General features: G+C 43.9%; 8 protein-coding genes across 8 annotated transcripts; 2 read left to right on the forward strand and 6 right to left on the reverse strand.

The window, feature by feature from the left end:
• Positions 1-1,374: 1,374 nt before the first annotated feature.
• On the reverse strand, positions 1,375-2,599 carry N7495_003501 (serine/threonine protein kinase; the record flags this gene model as incomplete). The annotated part of the gene is made up of 3 exons (XM_057206152.1): positions 1,375-1,611; positions 1,675-1,736; positions 1,819-2,599. The coding sequence occupies 3 exons, from the start codon at positions 2,597-2,599 to the stop codon at positions 1,375-1,377; spliced, it is 1,080 nt and encodes a 359-aa protein (XP_057063832.1).
• An 859-nt stretch (positions 2,600-3,458) lies between these two features.
• On the reverse strand, positions 3,459-3,680 carry N7495_003502 (uncharacterized protein; the record flags this gene model as incomplete). The annotated part of the gene is made up of 1 exon (XM_057206153.1): positions 3,459-3,680. The coding sequence occupies one exon, from the start codon at positions 3,678-3,680 to the stop codon at positions 3,459-3,461; it is 222 nt and encodes a 73-aa protein (XP_057063833.1).
• Positions 3,681-3,700: 20 nt separating this feature from the next.
• On the reverse strand, positions 3,701-6,152 carry N7495_003503 (uncharacterized protein; the record flags this gene model as incomplete). The annotated part of the gene is made up of 3 exons (XM_057206154.1): positions 3,701-4,272; positions 4,529-4,876; positions 5,417-6,152. The coding sequence occupies 3 exons, from the start codon at positions 6,150-6,152 to the stop codon at positions 3,701-3,703; spliced, it is 1,656 nt and encodes a 551-aa protein (XP_057063834.1).
• A 96-nt stretch (positions 6,153-6,248) lies between these two features.
• N7495_003504 (DUF1365-domain-containing protein) lies at positions 6,249-7,181 on the reverse strand (the record flags this gene model as incomplete). Its single annotated transcript, XM_057206155.1, has 2 exons — positions 6,249-6,854; positions 6,924-7,181. 2 exons carry the CDS (start codon positions 7,179-7,181, stop codon positions 6,249-6,251), a joined length of 864 nt encoding a protein of 287 aa, XP_057063835.1.
• Positions 7,182-9,760: 2,579 nt separating this feature from the next.
• On the forward strand, positions 9,761-11,751 carry N7495_003505 (flavin-containing monooxygenase; the record flags this gene model as incomplete). The annotated part of the gene is made up of 8 exons (XM_057206156.1): positions 9,761-9,920; positions 9,988-10,395; positions 10,451-10,515; positions 10,603-10,825; positions 10,900-11,081; positions 11,140-11,345; positions 11,414-11,561; positions 11,644-11,751. 8 exons carry the CDS (start codon positions 9,761-9,763, stop codon positions 11,749-11,751), a joined length of 1,500 nt encoding a protein of 499 aa, XP_057063836.1.
• Positions 11,752-13,020: 1,269 nt separating this feature from the next.
• Positions 13,021-14,827, reverse strand: N7495_003506 (uncharacterized protein; the record flags this gene model as incomplete). The annotated part of the gene is made up of 5 exons (XM_057206157.1): positions 13,021-13,548; positions 13,602-14,007; positions 14,062-14,150; positions 14,199-14,302; positions 14,356-14,827. The coding sequence occupies 5 exons, from the start codon at positions 14,825-14,827 to the stop codon at positions 13,021-13,023; spliced, it is 1,599 nt and encodes a 532-aa protein (XP_057063837.1).
• Positions 14,828-16,057: 1,230 nt separating this feature from the next.
• Positions 16,058-16,789, reverse strand: N7495_003507 (RNA ligase/cyclic nucleotide phosphodiesterase; the record flags this gene model as incomplete). The annotated part of the gene is made up of 1 exon (XM_057206158.1): positions 16,058-16,789. One exon carries the CDS (start codon positions 16,787-16,789, stop codon positions 16,058-16,060), a length of 732 nt encoding a protein of 243 aa, XP_057063838.1.
• An 846-nt stretch (positions 16,790-17,635) lies between these two features.
• Positions 17,636-18,576, forward strand: N7495_003508 (inositol monophosphatase family protein; the record flags this gene model as incomplete). The annotated part of the gene is made up of 2 exons (XM_057206159.1): positions 17,636-17,753; positions 17,807-18,576. 2 exons carry the CDS (start codon positions 17,636-17,638, stop codon positions 18,574-18,576), a joined length of 888 nt encoding a protein of 295 aa, XP_057063839.1.
• Positions 18,577-20,091: the final 1,515 nt, after the last annotated feature.

Below are 20,091 nucleotides of genomic sequence, written 5' to 3' on the forward strand. Positions count from 1 at the left end.
ATTCTGACATTCATCTAAAATGTCTACCAAGATATTACTGTTGGAAGCCCTAAGTCTGACAATGAGAGCCAACCCCGACTACTGCAATCGTTCGTACAAGCAACCTTGAAGTACAATGGAAGCTATCAAGGTCCTGAGGCAGTATTCGTCCGATCGCGGAATGCTTAGAGAGATCTTTAAAGCTCAATCATGCCTTTAGAATTTTTGAGCAAATTCAATAAGGGCCAGGTTTTGGTCTATGGATGGCTCTGAATGGTTACATCGATGTGTTTCCTGGCCAAAAAAAATACGTATGGTTAGACCCATGATCCTTGGTCTGGCGATATCGAGGGCGGCCGCATCTATGGGAAAGGGGTCCTTGCTGATTTTCTATGCAGCCCTCTATGCTCGGCGAGAGTCTTTTCGTGAGAATATTGCTCTTTACGCGGTCACTGATGAGGGCACGGGTGACCGATGGGGTGGAGATGTCATACTCGGCAATTTGACATAGACTCTTTATATTTTCTCTGAATCCAGGACCCCTGACTAAACAATAGTATCAGTTGTGCAGGATTTAGACTTTATAACATGAGGGAAAGAGACGATTATCGAAGGGATGTTGGATTGGCAAGAGTAGTTGAACGCCTATTTCTGTTGATCAAAGCCTACTCGTTGTGTCTTATACTTCTCTAGGAAGCCATTCTAAGTGCTGACAGATCAGTGGAGGCTGAATTCTCTGTAGGGTTTTGTCTATTCTTATTGGAAGAGTTGATAAATCTAATACGGATGGAGGGCTGTAAATGAGAGAAGAACCAAAGTTGACGTAGGCTATAATAAGACGGGCGAGGAATGGTTCGAAGCAAGGATCTAGCATATTACAAGAACAACTCTTGAAGTCCTGTTGGGATACTTTAGATAGGCGGTGAATCTAGTCTATAGTATCTATGATATTTTCGCGATTATTGGGCGATCGATCGTTGATACGTCGCCGACTCCCGACCGCCAGTAACAGTAAACATTAGTTGACTCATCACCAATTCAACCAGGATTCAACCGCGCTGTAATAGCTTAATGCCAAGTTCTCACTTGCATTAGCCTAATCCCACGCCTTTACAAGTCAGGAACCCGAGATGTTGTTTCCTCAAGCAAGGGAGTAATAGGCTATCCCAACGTCTATTTTGGAAAAGCAAGGTTATGGTTGATAAATTTGGATAAAAAGATGGAGATGATGAAAGTTTTTCATTTGGGTCCCCGTGTGTCCGTAATAAATTGAATAAATTGATTTATGAGAGGGTATGTGCCAAACAGCACAACGAGATTCTCGAACCTAACCCAATGCCTGGCCGGGGGTTTTTTTTTTTTTTTTTTTTTTTTTTTTTTTGAGAGACCTAGGTATCAGCCTTTTATTGTGCGCCAGCGAGCCAAAAACTGGTCAATGGTTATACGCTCAGCTGGTCCACAAAGCACATCTTTCAAAAGGTTCCGCATATCCCGGGATATTTCGTACTCCTGAAGTATGGAACTGACTTCCTGTGGTGTGTTGTACATGTTTCCACTCACTGGCTGCACAACGGCCTTCCAGAACTTTAGGAATGGCTTTCCTTCCCACATCTCATTGACGTTCATCCTCACCTAATTACCAGCTAATGATTAGTGTGCGATCATTCCTTTCCAAGTTTGAAGGTTTGAACTTACCCATGTCATGCCCACTGCGAAGACATCAACTGATTTGGTGTACATTTGGAGATTCAATTGTTCTAGTTCGAGCCTTTTAGTTCCAACTCAACTATAGAAGCGAGCCTGCCATTTTGATATGAACAAAAAGATCGGTGTTCTTACCAGGCGAAATGTATCCAGGAGTACCAATTCCATCTCCCTTGGCCACAACAATCTCTCTCGTAGATGACTCTGTCGATGCGGTGTCCATGTCGGCGATATAAGCAGTAGTACCATCCCACAGGATATTATCAGGCTTGATATCACGATGCATCACCCTTCGGCTATGGAGGGCAGATACCCCCTGGAGAATTTGCTTGAATACCTTATTAACCATGCTCTCGCCCACACCTTGAATATCAATTGTCTGATCTCTTAGCCCACCACCGGCGATAATGGGCGTAATCAAACCACCTGTACCCTGCTGAGTCTGAAAATAACCATAAACCTTGAGGACATATTGGCTGTCGATGCTCGACTGGATACGCGCACCAGTCAACATTCTTGCTGTCGGATTTCTCGACTTGGTGTATTTGACTGCCACAAATGTACCGGCTTGGGATGCCGGTTCAACAACCTTGCCCTTATACACCACTCCGTAAGAACCTTCGCCCAGTACCTTCACCGCTTGAACATTTGTATTGTCGCAATCTTCAGGCTGCGCCTGGAAAAGGAAAGATGAGATCTTTCCGTTGTTCGATCCTATATAGCCATAGGGAATGCTGGCTGGTATCGTCGGCGCAGTAAAGGGGTCTACTTGGTTGACTACTCCGCTATAGGTGTGCCAGAGCTGCCATTGCCTGATAAAAAGAGGCATAGCACGTTTCTCTAGTAGGCTGGCGAAGGATATCTGCAAAAAACAGACCATTACCAGAGCTAGCACTCTGTTGTCCAAGAGCAACATCTTGAATTTTGGACAGAGTATATCTTCCAAGGCTTAGAGGGCTTGGAATTGTATAATCGAGGAAGCGCTAACGGGTTGGTCTCATATATTAAATACTACGATCATAGCCCCCAATATTATCTAGAGCCTCATCCTTGACCCATAGAAATTTCACAACCTTAGAAATTTCACAGCCTGGGCTAGGATGGGGGCCATATTAGAAGTTTCATTTAGAGGTTGCCCACCTGCCTCAACCTCTGATATGTCTGACCACTCATTAGTTCTAAAGCGAGACCCTCATTTGAAAATTAATGTCTGGATTCATTGCCTAAAAATAAAACAATAAGTTTTTATGCCATTTCATCAATTTATTCGAGTTCAGAATGGTTTCAGCTCTGTGTTTGTTACAGGACTAGGACCAAAGCCTAGACAAATGAATCTTTTGATGAATCCCAAGATTGGCGTGCAATATACCGGTCGGGTGGATTTCCGACATAACTATGGAACTCAACGATTATAAAGCGTCCATCGGTTCTCAGTAATTAAGATAGAAAACAGGCTATGCTCAATTACATCACTCGTCATTTCCTATATTTTCTAGCTGTCTCGTCTCGGTCAAAACCCGATGACCAAAATAGGTTAGCCCCCACAAAAATTTTATACTAAACAGCAACACATCCGCAAACTAATAATTGTCTATTCCGAGCTAACAACTAGCCGGCCCCTTTCATAAATTGGTAATTTATGAAAGGGGTCGGTTATATCGAAATCACCATCAGTGGCCATCACTTTGTAGAACAGATTGTTGAGATCATCCTTGTCTATGAAGTTCATCTTCTGCTGGACCGTCCTCTTGATGTCGGCTAGCTTCACCCGGGCCTCAACGGGTACTCCTTGAACAGGATTCGAAGATGTGGATATCTTTGCAGACGGGCCGTGCCCGCAGCTCCCTGCCCCGTCTCCTGGCTGGCCAGCTGGGATGCTTGTCCAGCATGACGATGATGTCCTTGGCTGCCTCCTCGAAGGCGACGATGTCGGCCTCGGCCTCGCAGAAGGCGGTGACGGCGACGATAATGGTAGCAACGCTCATGGCCAGGAGCATTAAACCGATTGTCAGCTCGATCAGCCACCTGTCGGGTTCCTTAGGCTTCTTGGGGTTGTTGTGATCGTGGCCAGGCAAGTTGTAGTCGATAGCCGGCAGGTCAGCCGGCGGGTCTTGCCGGCATCGTGCATGGCCTTGGTGATGGTGAAGCCGCGAATGTGAAAGTACTTGTTCTTGTGCTGGAGGGTCAGGGGCGGGGTCTTGATATCGGCAATGGCGATGCCGAGGCCCTTGCCCTCGTACCGGACCGTGCCGGAGTAGGCACCGGCACCGTAGTTAAGCTTGAGAGAGAAGTTAGGGCTGTTTAAGAGACGAAGCCCGGCCTCCGGGGTGAAGTACAGGGCAGTGTTTTTGTTCTTGTCGTGACAGGCTGAGGCAGAGACATGAGGGCCTTCGGTGGTCTTGGTCTTGGTCTTGATAAAGGCATAGGAGCCAAAGTCGAGGGGGCATTGGTAGCCATCAGTGATGGACAAGCGGCTCCGGTCGATCCTGGCCAGCGTAAACAACTCCATGGTGGCGTGCATGTGGAAGCCGGGCTCCGGGATGACGGGGGGCTTGTCGCCCACAAACGCCACCGTCTGCTTGTTCGTACCTCGGAGATAATAGAGTCTAGCGCTCTAGAGCTTCATGTCGCCAAATTCATCGAGCCAGCTGACTGCATCCCAGGCGCCATGCTTGTGGAAAAGGTCAGAAAACACGTCCTTGACTCACAGGGTGGCCACCGTGCCCAGGACGAGGGCTTTGAGGCTGCTCAGGATGAATACGAGTCATCTGGAAATGGTGGGCTTAAAGACGGTGACGTGACCCTCGATATTGTAGTCCAGCGACCGGGCCGTCTTCTCAGTCACCAGCGAGATAGTCTCTCGTCTCCTGGACGCTCCCGGCCTTAGGCGTGGGCTGCTGGTAGGGCAGGATGAAGGAGTTGAAGTACATGGGACTTGTCTCGTGTATCTGGAACTCGTCGGGCAGTGAGGATTTGAGAAGGTCCATCAGCTCCTCGTAGTGGTCCTCGTGCGGGTGCGAGTTGAGAAGGTATTCCGGGGCGAAGACGGTGTGGCTGTGCAGCTTCTGCCAGATGTCGTAGAGGCTCCAGACGAAGAGCTTTGTGTAGGGCGCATAGTAATACTTATGGAGCGCCGTCCACGGTCCGCCATCGACGATCATGAACCACTGGAGCTCGGGACTATCTAATAGGACTGCAAGTTGCTGTTGATTAATGACCGTCGTGAGGGAATATTGATGCCCATAGAATCCTCTAAAGGAACCTAGCTGCTAATATCAGCCGGGGCTGGAGCCGCCGGCCCTCCATACTATTTTAGCTTGAGAGGTTTTGCGTGGCTAATGAAAATATGAATGATTGAGATCCCAAATTTTATGGAATCTCTTTGAGGGAGAGTCCGGATCTTCAAGGAGGACAGCCTTGGCAACAATACCTATCACGTGAAAGGCACAGTCAACTTTTCAGATCGAACCAATTGTAAAATCGTACAAAACTGAATGATTTGATAGGAGTGAAATCGGCCGCAATCATCGAGTCCCTTTATTAAGGCCCATGAATTTTTCAAAACTTTTGATGATTGTTAAGCGAAAAATCCATTCATATCAAGTCAGGTAATTTCTAGTAGGCCCAAATCAGTGTTATCTATAATCTATCTTCGGTAGTACAAAACATCTGTATGCATTGGAAATATTGCGGAATTATCATATTGGCAGATTCTAGAAAATAGATTTAATACATGCCCAGATGTTTAGACCTCCCAATGCGAACAATCCAAGAGGTAGATACCAGACTGCAGCTGACTGCCTCATGGTTTCATCATATACAAAAAGCATCAAAATGACAAGAACAGTCTTGAAAAATGCCTCGTATACAGTAACCATACCATCACCACTCAGGCCAAGCAGCTCAAAGTCTGTGTTCACAGGCCACGAGATGGAACCCAACCAGTAGCTGAGAAATACCTGTAGAAGGTCGCGTCTGTAGACATCGATTTTATCTTTGGGAAGAAGCTGTAAAACCAGAATATCTGTCGCAGATAATCCCTTGCATGGCTCATAACGCACTTTTCGAGGAAAGTTGGTTGCCAGCGGGGCAGTTCTGAGACTTTTGATGACTTTCCAGCGCCAATCCGGAGACTCGAGATATTCTTCCTTTTGGGTTCCAGAGAATAGGGATGCGAATTTCTCGGGATGCGAACACCAGACTGTTCGAGTTTTTTCGTCATCGAGAAGCTCACTTCTGATGGCAGCAAGGGGCGAATTGTAGTGGAAAAATCGGGTGAAAAATGTCGGGGTAGTGACTTTGAACGTGATCTGCTCATGTCCATCATCGTCCACGATTTCATTTCCGGCCATAGGACATCCTCTGGTTTTCTCAGACGTGACGCTGGAGCCAATGAACCGTATTCTCTCGCAATGCTCCCCTGGAGTTTCATATTTCACGCTCTTGATGGCCGTCTGGTGGCCCACCATAGCGGAAAGGATTGTGAAGAAATATTTCTCCATCAGCCTGCAAACTAGTCAGAAATGTATTCTCAAGGCCTCATATCTAGCACGGAGAAGAAACACTTACATTTCAGATTTGCTGGCGTATCTTGCGATTGATGTTGTTGACTGCTCCGTTCGTGTTTGGATGTTAAGATTTTCTTTAGGTTGCTTGAGGTAAATCCTAGCAGCTTCTCTGAGAATCCTGAAGGCTATAAAGCCACCTGTTGGAATATACCACCACTTTGCGAGGAAAAGTAATCTGGAGCCAAAACTCGCCTCTTCAACAACCAGGGGCTCTGATATCGTGGTGACTCGACCGAGCATGAAACTCTCGTTGCCGTTTCTCAAGTTTATCAGGAGATTGGCATGATTATTGGGACTGGCTAAAGGATCAGAACTATCAATAACATAGTTGGCCCCGGATACAGGCATGAAAGGTGAGATTTGTAAGTCTTTCTCGAATTTGCATCGGAAAGTGAAGGGACCACTTTTTGATCCCTCTTCTCGGCAATTGCGTGCAAACCACAGCCTTCGAGTCACGTAGGAAGTGTCCAGCTGAATAATCATTGCACCGAGCTTCTTTTCGGGTGTGTACAGATAGTAGAAGGATAAAGGGTTGAATGACTGGCCATTGGCGCTTGGCAGAGTCAAGAAATAACAATATCCCCATTCGTTGGGGTTTTCGCCCTGAAATATTATCAGTCATAAGGATTTCAATCTATGATGGTCTCAACCAAGGGGGATTTGACTGCGAACCTCAGTAAGAAGAAATTCTTCGAGCTTCTGTGCTAATGATAGAGCCGCTCCTCCTCTGAACAAATTGTCTTGGGGTCTGATGCTGAAGAAGGCCTTGTTATACCAAGCTCGGGACTCAGGTGGCGAGTCTACAGATATCAAAGGACTGTAGCAAGCACGCAGACCGATTGGAACACCAATGTAGAGATATGTATGAGAAAATTCATCTTTGAAACCGCTGGGGGCAAGACGGATATGTCTCAGAACACATGGGTACATTGTAACTTTTCCGTACACATCTGCCTGTTCTGAGGCTGCTTTGTTCCATTTCGAAAGCTCCTTTCTCCTAAAATTTGTTAATTTGGATTCGGAGATTTTGTTTAAATCAGCGGAAAAAGGACATTGAGCACTTTGATCTTTGGACATGGAAGTCAGCTGAGAGGCTCGCGTGCATCCATTTTTTGTCGCTTGCTTCAAATTGAAATACTCAAACTGTGTTTTCAAGAAGGCAGACGCAAGGAAAAACGTCAATATAATGGGATACGACTTCCATTTGAGGTCAACGTATTGGATTATGATGAGAAAAATATTTTCCGCCAGGCACAGCGCCGTCTGCTTCTCTAGGGATTGACGGAGTAACAAGAGGCCAAGCAATGAAAGAACATATCCCCAAGATGCCATTGTGAAGGTCATAAACCAAAGGCGATCGCTAGTGATACAATTGGTCGGAATGCACTAAGTTAAAGTATTGGAGATTTGAGATTTTGAGCGAAGCTTTTAAATATTGTCACAATCCTACATTACACATCTAGTGATTATTACCTCGGCAGCATGACCATTCAGGGCTAGCCCCCACTTTCTCAGTCTTCAAATTAGTGAACAGATGGTATGATATGCCACAGGGGTTATTAACTAGAGTAGTTCTAACTTAGAATGAAGAAATATCGTAATCGATCTGGAAGAGCGGCTCGGACATTTTTATCAAATATGGGACCTCTGGATGGATTGATGCATAATTCCGTTAGTGGACTATTCCTGTGATCCAATTATCGAGATTCAAACCACCATGTGGAAGGAACCGGATAGGTATCTACCACGTTGGCTGGAGTACTACTCTTTATTGCAACGACGGGATATTCCAATAGTTTCATGTAATGAATTATGTGGATGTTTCGTCATCTCAAACGGCCCCATGGCTTTATCATGAGTTCGGGAATATGGAGGATATGTATTCGGGGGTAGCCTTAAGACCGATCAACATGTGATCAGCTTATATTATATTTCTAAAACAGTGATTGCATAGGAGATTATCGAAGTATCTATATTTGGAAAAAGGTATTGATCTGAAATAACAGGCATGGCAGAATTCCGAATGCGACTAGTCATAATATCTAAAGAGATGGGAAGGTTAGCTTGATACTGCCGAAAACATCCAAAGCAGACCCACCTACCAGCTTTACTAAGTACTTGCATGAAGACATATCTCGCCCCACAAAAACTCCACTTAACCAAAATGTCGGAATTGCAGAAGAATTAACTATTTATCAGGCATAATGTCATTATTAGACTGGTAGAAAGCCAAATCCTGCCGAATCTAGGCCAATTTAGGCCAGTTTAGGCCAATTTAAAAATTAAGCATTCTGAAGAATCAATTGAATAACTGAGATCTGCGTTAGGGGGCCAAGAGCACAGACGAGAAAACTTGCGCAGTCTGCAATTTGAAGTGTAGATGAAGACAATTCTAGAGAGCAATCTCACTAGAACCAGCCCATCACACAATACAAATGAATGGCTTCAACATTTTCTATCAACGCCTTGTTTTACCCCACCATACGTAAAGATAATGAACTAAATAAGCTAGTTCCGGCTTCACTTGCAGATGCTACAAGAGAAGAGTGTGTTGATTTAAAATACTGTCACTTCACTTTATTTACCGACGTCTATAGATCATTTGCAAGGACGCTCTGTAGTTCACATATAAAGCCGTATTTATATTCAGAGATACTGAATAATCAACATTTAGCGTGCAATGAAGCAAAATTTAATTTCACGCTGGTGAATCTGAATAAGCATTGACCTTCAATCCTTCATTAAAATGCAGATCATATGTAAAGATTCAACCTCTATCCCTAGCCGTCCCCCCACATACACCCAATTCCAACGTATTAACACTTTGCTAGTTGATCCTTCGCCCTTAAAGGAGCCTCGGATATAACTTCAGTCGGGTTTCTAATGAAAAGAGCAATCTGAGCGATTTCTGAGCAACAAGATGGATGTCTCCACAGAATTATATTAATTTGCGGCTAGTGATGGGGGCGAACTATACAAACACACATGTATGTATCTATAGATCCTTTAGCGGCTAGAGTTCCAACCTCGGAACTTCCATCTAGCCAAGTTCGAAAATGCAGATCGTATACAAAGATTCAACCACTAGCCCCCTCCCCCAATTCCAACGTATTCACACTTTGCTAGTTGATCCTTCGCCCTTAAAGGTGTCTCGGATATAACTTCAGTCGGGTTTCTAATGAAAAGAGCGATCTGAGTGATTTCTGAGCAAGGTTGCAAATTGAAGCAATAATATGGATATCTCCACGGAATCATATTGATTTGCGGCTAGTGATGGGGGCGAACTATGCAAACACGCATGCATGTATCCATTAGCGGCTAGAGCTCCAACCTAGGCACTTCCACCCGGCCAAGCTCGAATATCTCGGAGATATTACTTAAATGGATCGACAAGATTATCATCGAGTCTCCTCTTCCATTGTCGTCGCTTGTCAGAGCTATCGCATAAATATGAACTTTGACCTCCATACTCTTCTTCTCATTTCTACACCATATTCGAATATTAGACCATGGAGAAGCAAAATACCCTTCAAAGTGATGTTGTCATCATTGGGGCTGGCCTATCAGGCATTAATATGGCTTGTCAGCTTCAACGACAACTCAAAGTGAATGACTTCGTACTCTATGATAGAGCTTCAGAGCTAGGCGGAGCCTGGGCAGCGAACAAGTGTAAAGTTTTTTCATGATACTACTGACTGGATTGATAAGTTTTGGAATGCTAATAGTACCGCAATAGATCCTGGATGTGGAGTTGATATTCCAGGGGTGTTATACTCGCTCTCATGGTTTCCCAATCCTCAATTTACTAGCCTCTTCCCATCTCAATCGGAAATCCTAGCATATGTTCAAAATGTGGCTAATGCATACCGAGTTCCCGAACGCACAAGGCTGCAGACCGAGTGGAAAGGCGCCAAATGGATGGAATGTTCGAACACCTGGCATATATACCTCTCCGATTTGAAAACAGGAAATGATTTTATCCATGAGGCAAAAGTGTTGATTTCTGCCGTTGGAGGATATACAAACCCCAAATACCCAGTTTTACCTGGCATTGAGAATTTTGAAGGCCCGGTCGTTCATACAGCTAAGTGGGACAAAGACTATGATCTACGGGGCCGCAAAGTGGCAGTTATCGGTAATGGATGTATGATTTACATCCCTCATAACATTGGAGAAAGCCAAAGCTAATTAGTTCCTAGGTTCCGGATCTCAAGTCGTTCCTGCTATCATAGAGGATGTCGGTAGCCTCACGCAATTTATTCGGGTACGTAATTATGGTTGTTCATCATGTTTCAACCAAATCCCCAAGTTTCTAAACTTTTTTATCTCATTCTAAATTCAAAAATTATAGAGCTCACAACATTACATACCTATGACTGTCGGAAACTTTCAATTCGGAAAGGTATACCATGCAATCTTCTCCTACTTCCCCATTCTCTTGATGTTTCTGAGATGGCTTGTCTTCTGGATTCTGGATTCATCCCTTGCTCAATTCTACAATGATTCACAAGGGCAAAAATCCAGAAAAGAGAGGCTTGACATCAGCCAGCAGTACATCAACGACCACGCGCCAGGTAAGAATTCTTTCGTCCAGAAGAAATCTCAGCTCATTCACATCTCATGTTCATTTCTAACGCTTATGTCTTAGAGAGATACCGCCCTTTGCTTACACCTGAGCATGATTTGGGATGCAGACGGCGAATCTTGGATAATAAATACATTCGCTCTCTTTATAGTCCCAAAGTACAGCTAGTCAAAGACACTATCACAAAAGTCGGGCCGAAAAGTCTGATCACCGCGTCAGGCAAACAACATGAAGTGGACTTTATCGTAGGTTCATTACAAAAAAAGTGACTTCAGGCTATGATGCTGACTCGGTAATTTACAGATCTTAGCGACTGGATTTCAATTCACGCAATGGAAAGCTGATGCCGTGATCGGACGAGATGGACAAAGTCTACAGCAACATTGGGATAATCTTGGAGGCATTGGAGCTTATGGGACAGTTTCGATGAGTGATTTCCCCAATATGTTCTTTATTTTGGGTCCCAACTCAGGGAGTGGCCACACATCTGTTTTGTTTGCTATGGAGTGGTAAGTACTCCCTTGAGTCAATTTACCCTGAAGACAAATCACAGAGTTCAGCTAACGACATAACCTAGCGTGGTGAATCTTGTGATCAAAATCATACGCCCCATTCTTAAGAACCAGGCACTGCTTGTTGAGGTGCGCAAAGAGGCCGAGGCCGAGTGGTATACTACCATACAGTCTGCCCTCAAAAAAACAGTATTGTCGCAGAGTTGCTCAAATGTAAGTCTCGGCGCCAGTTTTGATTTTGATTTTGATTTCGTTTCATCTTTTTTCACTTTGAGTATTAACGACGCTCGATCAGCAATACACGGATTCGAAAACTGGCTGGAACTTCTTCTCCTACCCGTTCAGTTCCATTCGTCTATGGCTGACGCAATATCCGGATGTAAAACATTGGCTTTATCGGTGATTGGGGTCAGACAACAGGACGTTAGATTAGGGAGATTCAACCTAACCTAACCAAAAGTGACCTAGCTTTCATATTTATACCCTGCATTTCTTCTGATTCTTTTTGGTAGCTTATAGAGTAATTCATACATATCTTGATTGTCTTTCATCTTTGCTAGAAATCAGATGGCTAAAGGGTTGTCTGATTGGTCAGAGAGGACCAAAGCCAAAGTGGGGACTTGAGTTTATTGAGTTATAGTCCACTTCAAGAACGAGACAGACCTCTCAGAGCTTTGGAACCATACATTTATCACAGAATAGATGCAAATGCATTCGTAGGAAACATCAGTCTTCCGACAATCTTATATCTCTCAAACATTGTGATGCAGCGACGAGGACGGCTATGATTTCAAATTAGTGAGCCAATATTCCTAGATGTTTCACCCAGGTGGTGTATGCAGAAGCTATGTATTGGAATTACATACTAAGCCAAACAAGGTTTACGCTTATTTCGGCTACGAGCCGAAAAATAAACTATGAGTTTTTATAGAATAATCCGTTTTTAGCTGCCTTCTTTAAGAGACTCAATGTTAAGCCTAAAGTTGTAAGCTCCCTTAAGCTCCTATGAGGAGTACCGAATTTGAACCTTTCCTCAGAAGTACGGTTTGAGGGATCATATGGCTTTGAGTAGGTGCAATTCTTTTTACTAAAAAGACCGAGGGCTTTAAGTATACCAGCCAAGGTATAAATATTAATTAGAATTATAAATAAATTAGAGTACTGTTGGAACGAATATCAGCTGACATATGTCAGCAAATTGGGCGGAAGGAAATGTTAACGATTGATTGATTGGCTAATTACGTGGGAAATCCACAGAAACTAAATAGTCCAAATAACATGCAAACAAAGCAAACAGTAACCGTCTGACAACATACCAAGATCATGTGATCTTGGCATGGCAGCTACTATATCTTCTTTCATCTGAGCATTTTAGAATGACACTTCACTTTTACCCAATATGCATACACCTATTATATACGTACAGAAACGATATCAATAGCTGTCTGCTTCGGTAATAACCTAGTCAACCGACAAGTACCCTCCTTTGCTATCCAGCATCAAAATTGTTCAGTCTTATTTTCAGTCTTCGAGACTCAAATGTGCTTTATCAGTCCATTTTGGACCTTTCAAAAGTCGAATCACATATTCTTCAAAACGAGCTTCATCTGTATTTGGTCATTACGTACAACAGAAACTTTCAGCTTGTCCGGTCTTGAGATGTTGGTTCTCCTCAATTTTGTTCCGTCTTCTCAGTAGCGGTGGTCAAGTCAACACGTGTCTCAGCGAAGTGTCGTAGCGAAACCTTTTTCTCGAAAAGAATGTCCATTTCTGCCACAGTCCGATTTTTGGATTCTGGAACGAAGAAGTAGGCAAAAATTGCAGAGATCAAGCAACCTCCAGCCCAGAAAAAGCCGGTCTTGGCACCCCAGTTCCATGCGGTGCTATTAAGCTGGTAAGTTGTAAGGATACCGGCAACAATAGTGCTCACGGAGTATGTAGCACGTGCTAAAACGATAGATTTGCTGCGAAGTAAAGCCGTAGGGATCTCAGCGCAGAGTGTATTCGTAAGAGGGCCCATTGAGCAGTTGTAGAGGAATGAAGAAATGATCAGAATAGCTCCGATGGCCCAAGAGTAGGAAGAATTATCGGATTTGGCTTGAGGAACACCAAGGGCTCCAATCAAAATCATCAGCACAAACATCATCACAAGACTCCAGAAGTAAATTGATCGGCGACCATAAATAGGTAGGAGGACCCACTATATTATCATCAGTTTGAAGGGCCTTATAATCTAAAAGACAAATTCCTTACCGAAAAGAAGCTGCCGAGAAGCGCCAATGAATAGTTCACGATAGTCATATCGAAGGACATAGTGCTTGCAAGACCGGCCTCTTCCATGAAATATGTCGAATAACCACGGAGAGGATTTCCACTCAGTGTTTGAATGCAGTAGATTCCAATACCGATCAAAGTTCTTTTGAGATCTGTTCCCTTGAAGCAAGCCATGTAGGATGTCTCTGAGCTAAGCGCACGCTCGTGTTCGATGGTAAAAGCAATCAAATTAATGTTCTTCTGGATATCGAATCCCTCGTTACGGGCTGAAGTAAGCCTTTTGAGCTCATTACCGGCCTCCTCCATGCGACCTTTTCGAACAAGCCACCAGGGTGACTCAGGGGCGAAAAAGATAAGAGGAAGCAGAACAACCGGCCATACCCATCTTAAAACAGTCAATAATCGATCAAAATAGATTCACTCGCGTGGAAATGCTTACTGAATTGCAAATGGGACTCTGAAACCCCATTCACCACTAATTGACAAACTGCCGCGAAGAATGCCAGACCCAATAAGGTGGCCAATAGCCTATGAATTGTTAGTTGCCGTTCAAACATTGACTATCAATAGACATGCCCAGCAAAAATTGATATAAGTCGTAAGGTATGGGCGAAGACACATTGGCGATACTTCCATGGCATAAACGACAGGGACTGTTTGGAAAAGACCCAATGGAATACCTATTGTAGCCGATTAGAGCTGCTTCAAAAATTCTTGGGGCTTGGAAATGTACCAAAAATAACTTGTCCAACTTCAAGAACAGCGAGACTTGGAGCAAAAAAAGGAATGAAGATAAGGGCGATCGTGGCTAAGAGGCCAATAGACATTGTCTTGCGGAACCCGATATATTCACTTATATATCCAGCGGCGAGAAGACCGATAATTTGTCCACAGGCAGAGCCTTGATTGAGGCCTGACTGCCATGCTGCTGGAATCTCGTACTTGCCTGCTTTTGCGGGGATGCCATAATGCTTTTGGAATGCTGGCTGAGCGAGGAGATTTCCCATCAACATGGTATCATAGCCATCCATAATAATGGCAGTCGACATAACCATACTCCAGAAGACAGCCTTTGGATAGAGCTTCAGGGCTTGGAACAAGTTCAAAGAATGTTCCTGATCAGTCAAATCTTGAGCATCAACAACCCATTCGGCTGCAGGGTTTGAAGCCCCAGCAACGTTAACAATCTCGTTCTGATTTCCCATGATGAGTAGATTAAGCACTGGCTTAATGTGGCTTCAGAGAGGTGTTTGCGAAGATGAGATGTTTTTTGAATAGACCCTGCGTTTGAGATGGATATCTATATGATATTTATGTCAAAAACGTGAGAAGTGCTTTATACTGCAGATCAGAATTGTTTATTTCAAATAAGCCAGTGAAAAAGGCCATGTTGAGCACATGTTGGACACGATCTCGGGAGTTCAGCCTCTGATAGTGCAATTGTAGATGGACCGATTCCTATCAGAAACCGATCTTGAGTTAAGCAGTTCTCCATTATTGCCAAGCAAACATTATCAATGCTGAGGACCAATCGGGTTCTCGGTAAGTACAGCATGCAGGCCGCTCGGCGTAATGTCGGAGAAATATCAACCTTGGAATTTATACACATGGATTGGGGTTAAATCTAAATTAGCCTAAATTACACCTTTAGGATATTACAGGCGAAGGTAGGATACAGAGCATCAAATAGCACAACCTCGGAAGTTTCTCGGAAGGACTTTTCGAATTTATTGCCTTCACGGGTAAGATCCGACATCGACAGAGATTGTTCGGAGGATATGCACCGTATGATTACTGGTTTACAAGTGTGCTTAAACCCCAGCAAAAATGAAAAATCGTGGAAGACATTTTCCTATCAAATTGCTCTTGAATTCCGAAGGTACTAAGGTATGATCCATATATAACGTTAGCGCGAACTAGTCAAATTTAGTTAGAAGGGAGGCATAAAGCTGCCTCAGGCATAACTATACCGCTGAAATTCTGCGTCTGGATGCCAGACCGCCAACCACTTGGCTGCGGCCACGCTCCTGGCTATCATAGTCCATTTCCGGCTTAGGTTTAGCCTATGACTCCCCCAGGTTATCGCTTGAGCCTCCTCCAATACATTTGGTGGTCATTAAAATGGATCTACCAAGTGGGGCGCTAGTGATGAGCTAACATCATATATATGGGTGATACCATCGCAAAAGCTTTTCAATTTTCGTGATTTCAGCGCTATATATGATGCTGTGAGTAGACAATGCGGATTTCTGGTTATGAGGTGTAAATATAAAGAAAATTAAAGGGTTTATATTAAATTTTAGAAAAAATTAAAGCTGTTTATAGTCAAGTATTCTGGCGCTTCGGCGATGACTGTTGGGAGTACTGAGAAATTAGCGGAGTTCTTCTAGAAAATATTTTGAATTCTCTCTTCAAGTTATCACCCCAAGTCCCGATCATGATTTTTGGCCTGTGAGATAAAATTCTCTGGGATAGGCACACATATCTTCAAATGTGCAGAATTCTACCGAGCCAAGCTCAAACTCCAATGATATAGCTGGTCTTTGTTCCTCCAAGACCTTGTCTAGCTCTCCTTTGAATTCTCCCTCCACCCAGCAGAGAAAGTATGCAATAGTGACGTGGAATCCGTAGTATTCATGGTTCGGCGCCCGGAAACCAACAGCGTCGGCAAGCCTATCTCTCAACCTGCGCATACGACGCTCCTCTTCTGGCGTCGCGCCCTCAACACGGAGTCCCAGTGCAATTTGGCCAGAATTGAAACCAGTGGCACGCATGCGATAAGGCGGTGCTAATCCTTCTCTCTCAAGTTCAGGTCCAAGTTTTCGTAGGGTTCTTGAAAGCTCCGCCGTGTACTCAGGGATAGACTTTTTGGTCATTCCTTCGGGCCAGCCATCATTATCGCACTCAATCTCTCTATAGCAGTCTAGGAGCGTCATATGCCATGACTCCTGTGGCACGAGGCGGATGCCTTTACCGATGGATGTGTGGGACTTGAGGTTTTCATACAAGGTGCGAAGGCCAGGCTGAAGAGAACAGTCGGTTGGGAGGTGGCAAACAGTAGTATTCCCTGGATATCTCCGAATATCGCCCTCAAGTGAGAACTTCAATGCGACACCATCGGGATAAGCAGGACGCTCGGTTGGGTTGAGTGTATTTGTTGCGGACATGGTTCAGTCCCAAGCAGCTGAACTGAGGCTGATGCAAAGTGTAATAAGAGTTGAACGAGCGAAAATAAACACCTTGAATCTAGCTATATAAGGTGAATTATTACAGAAATAAATCCCAGAGCACAACATGCCCACGTGGGACTTCTACAATGAAACCCCATTTGAGCAGCAATCACATGATTAAACCAGACGCCTACTCGGTAGGATAAGCTATACATGGGATAAGATACCCCACATTTTCGATGAATTCTCCGGATCAATTACATTACTCGGCAGGATAAGCTGCACATAGGACCCCACATTTTAGACAAATCCTCGGATAAATCATCGACGTACCAAATCGACACGTGGTTGATGCCAGTAACAATAGAAACGGATAATTGCTGAATTTTCAACTTTCATTTTCAATCTTATACTTCCTAGAGGCAAACTTTAATATAAAACCCATATAGGCTTATCTTGTTCATTAAATCTAAGAGTACTCTTATTTCAATTGCATTGATATAGAGAAATAGTGTAAAAAGCGAAGTTTTTCGAAAATAAAGGCTCGATGAAAAAATCTTCGAATATAGCTTATTGGTCCTTTCGCATTGAGTACTAGAGAGTGCTGCTTAATATTGGGAATCTTGTAAATAATTCTTAATGATTCATATGATTTCCAAGGTTTGATAATTCCCCGAATATTTACCGATTCAAATATCATATCTTAAAGAGCCTGTACAGAACTAAGCACGTGGTCTCTTTTATCAGCCGGCGGGCTTAGCTCTGGATAGAAAGTACTTGAATTTCGAAGTTCTCAATTCCTTCGAATTTCAATTGCAATCCTTGAAAAAAGTATCGAATAAAATGAATCAAAGAGATCTTCAAAAATTACGCCTCTTTCTAGTGGAAGTTGCTCAGGAGGCCGGACTCCTCATAAATACTGCCCAACCGAGCGCAAGTACAATCGATGAAAAAAAAAACAGTATGTTTTCTGCAATCTATAATGGTTTTGTATGTGAAATGACGTTTTTGAAGCGACTGATATTGTGACGGAAACTGATCGGAAGGCTGAGGCACTGATTCGAAAACGCCTACAAGACCAATATCCTCAATTTTCATTCGTCGGCGAGGAGAGCTTTGACTCTAAATCTGGAGTATCAGATGAACCAACTTTCATAGTCGACCCAATCGATGGAACTTCGAATTTTGTCCATGGATTTCCAGAAGTATGCGTATCGATTGGATTCGTTATCAAGAAACAGCCGACTGTTGGAGTGGTATATAACCCATTCCGTAACGAGCTGTGGGCGGCTACAAGGGGCCAGGGAGCATTTTTCTGTGGTGTCAATGGCAAACAAACGCTTCCCTTCACACGGTCATCTCTAGAGTTTGAAAAAGCATGCATTGGACTTGAATGGGGCAGTGACCGAGAGGGGCCCAACTTTGATCTCAATTTACATGTTTTCACAACACTAGCTCGCACCAAAAGGACAGGCGGACGCTTTGTCAACTCGCTCCGATTCACCGGCTCAGCTGCTCTTGCAATTTGCAGAGTAGCAGCAGGTCAACAGGATGCTTTTTGGGAATGTGGTTCCTGGGCTTGGGATGTTGCGGCAAGCTGGTGTATCCTAACCGAGGCTGGGGGCATCATGGTTGATGGGCACCCCGGCGAATGGAGTCCACCTATCGATGGCCGTCGGTATCTAGCAGTCAGGCCTGCACTTGAAGGACAGAAAGAGTTTGTGGAGCAATTTTGGTCTGTTATCGGTGATAAGCGCTCTGCTTATGGGAAGGTCTTGGATTAAACTCTAAGAATTTGAAGACTGGGGGAATTCTTCCACTTCATTGATGACTTCATGCCTTCTCATAAGAATTCACTATGAAAAGATTCATCAAAGAAATTGAGAAAATTCTCGATGATAATAAGGTTGTTCTTGTTACGGCAGCTGCCCGGTTAAAAAGTTTATCTGTATCCTTCATTTTTGAACCACCACCATGCTCAAAATATACTTGAATTCATGTAAAAAGAGGGTATATTCAAAAACTAAAGGCCGAACTAATAAATAGTGCAGGATCTATCATCTATAAATATCGAAATTCTAGCCAGTATCTCTCAGTCCCTGGAGCCTGCTTGAATTATTTACAGCATATTAGCCCCTAATTCACTGCCTGGTGCACAGTTATGATTATCTTATTCATATCCTGAATAGACGTGGAGTTTATTTAAAGATATCAAAGTCAATTTAGAAAGCATATGATACTGTGGAAACAAGCTATGAATCCTTCTAGCCAAGACTACGTGGTTATTTCCGCTTAATTCTTGATCCTTCCCAAAATTCAGATCGGCAGCAGTTGGCGAAGGCAATCCAGCGATGTAGCATACTCGAGTCACCAAGTGGCCCCTGCAACCTGAGCGAATTTTCATCACCATTGAGTGATACCAACACCTCTGTTTTAGTTATTGATTGGACCTTGACATCGTAGTCACGCCCAAGGCTTGAAAATTGCTGTTGATCAGAGACAAGTGTTTATTCTTGCGAGAGCCATCGTTCGGCGATCGAAGTTTCCTATCGTTTACGAGGCCATGGTATCAGTGACAGTGCCATTCAAGAGGTCCCCAAATGAGCCTTTAACGATAGAAGTATTCTAGCCATTGTGCACAAGCTGTCAATCATCATAAATTATGACAGGATCATTGTTATGAAGGCTGCAAACCTACGCGAAGCTTGATCATCGTAGGAATTGTTCAAACCGTCCATGTTATCGCCCTCATATCTTTATTTACCACTTCCTTGCTCCTTTCGTTCCTCTTTGTATCATCTCCCCTCCCGTTTCAGTCTGCTTCGTCGTTTGAATGTGGTGAGATATACTCGCCTATGGTTTCTCGGTAAACCACTGGTTCTGGAGTTCCCAATACCCAGCTGTGCCGTTGCCATATTATGGCAGGTTATCTTCGTGATTTTATAAGTCTGATTCAGCATTCATGTTCCTGAGCCGACTGAGAAGACCTATCTGGATCATGAACTTGGCCATATAGCGCGCCTCCTGCGAGTATGATACCACAGAATCGTAATCTGTAGGGCTATCCAAGTCTGTACGTGCCCGGATCTTGGCCAAAATCCATTTCCTCAAATCCCTGTATAACGAACACTATATTATAGCGTGTCTCGGTGTCTGAGTCTCCATCTGTATCGACACTCATCCGATTCGACTTCGATTCGCATTGATTACATTTAGGTCATCAAACTGAATAGGCTTGCAGTGATCCCTCAAATCACCGTTAGTTCTTACTTCCCGGCACCTTTGTGAGCCTTTAGTTA

This window comes from Penicillium taxi (genome assembly GCF_028828555.1).
Source record: "Penicillium taxi strain IBT 34144 chromosome Unknown utg000003l_segment0_segment0, whole genome shotgun sequence".
NCBI lineage: Eukaryota > Fungi > Ascomycota > Eurotiomycetes > Eurotiales > Aspergillaceae > Penicillium > Penicillium taxi.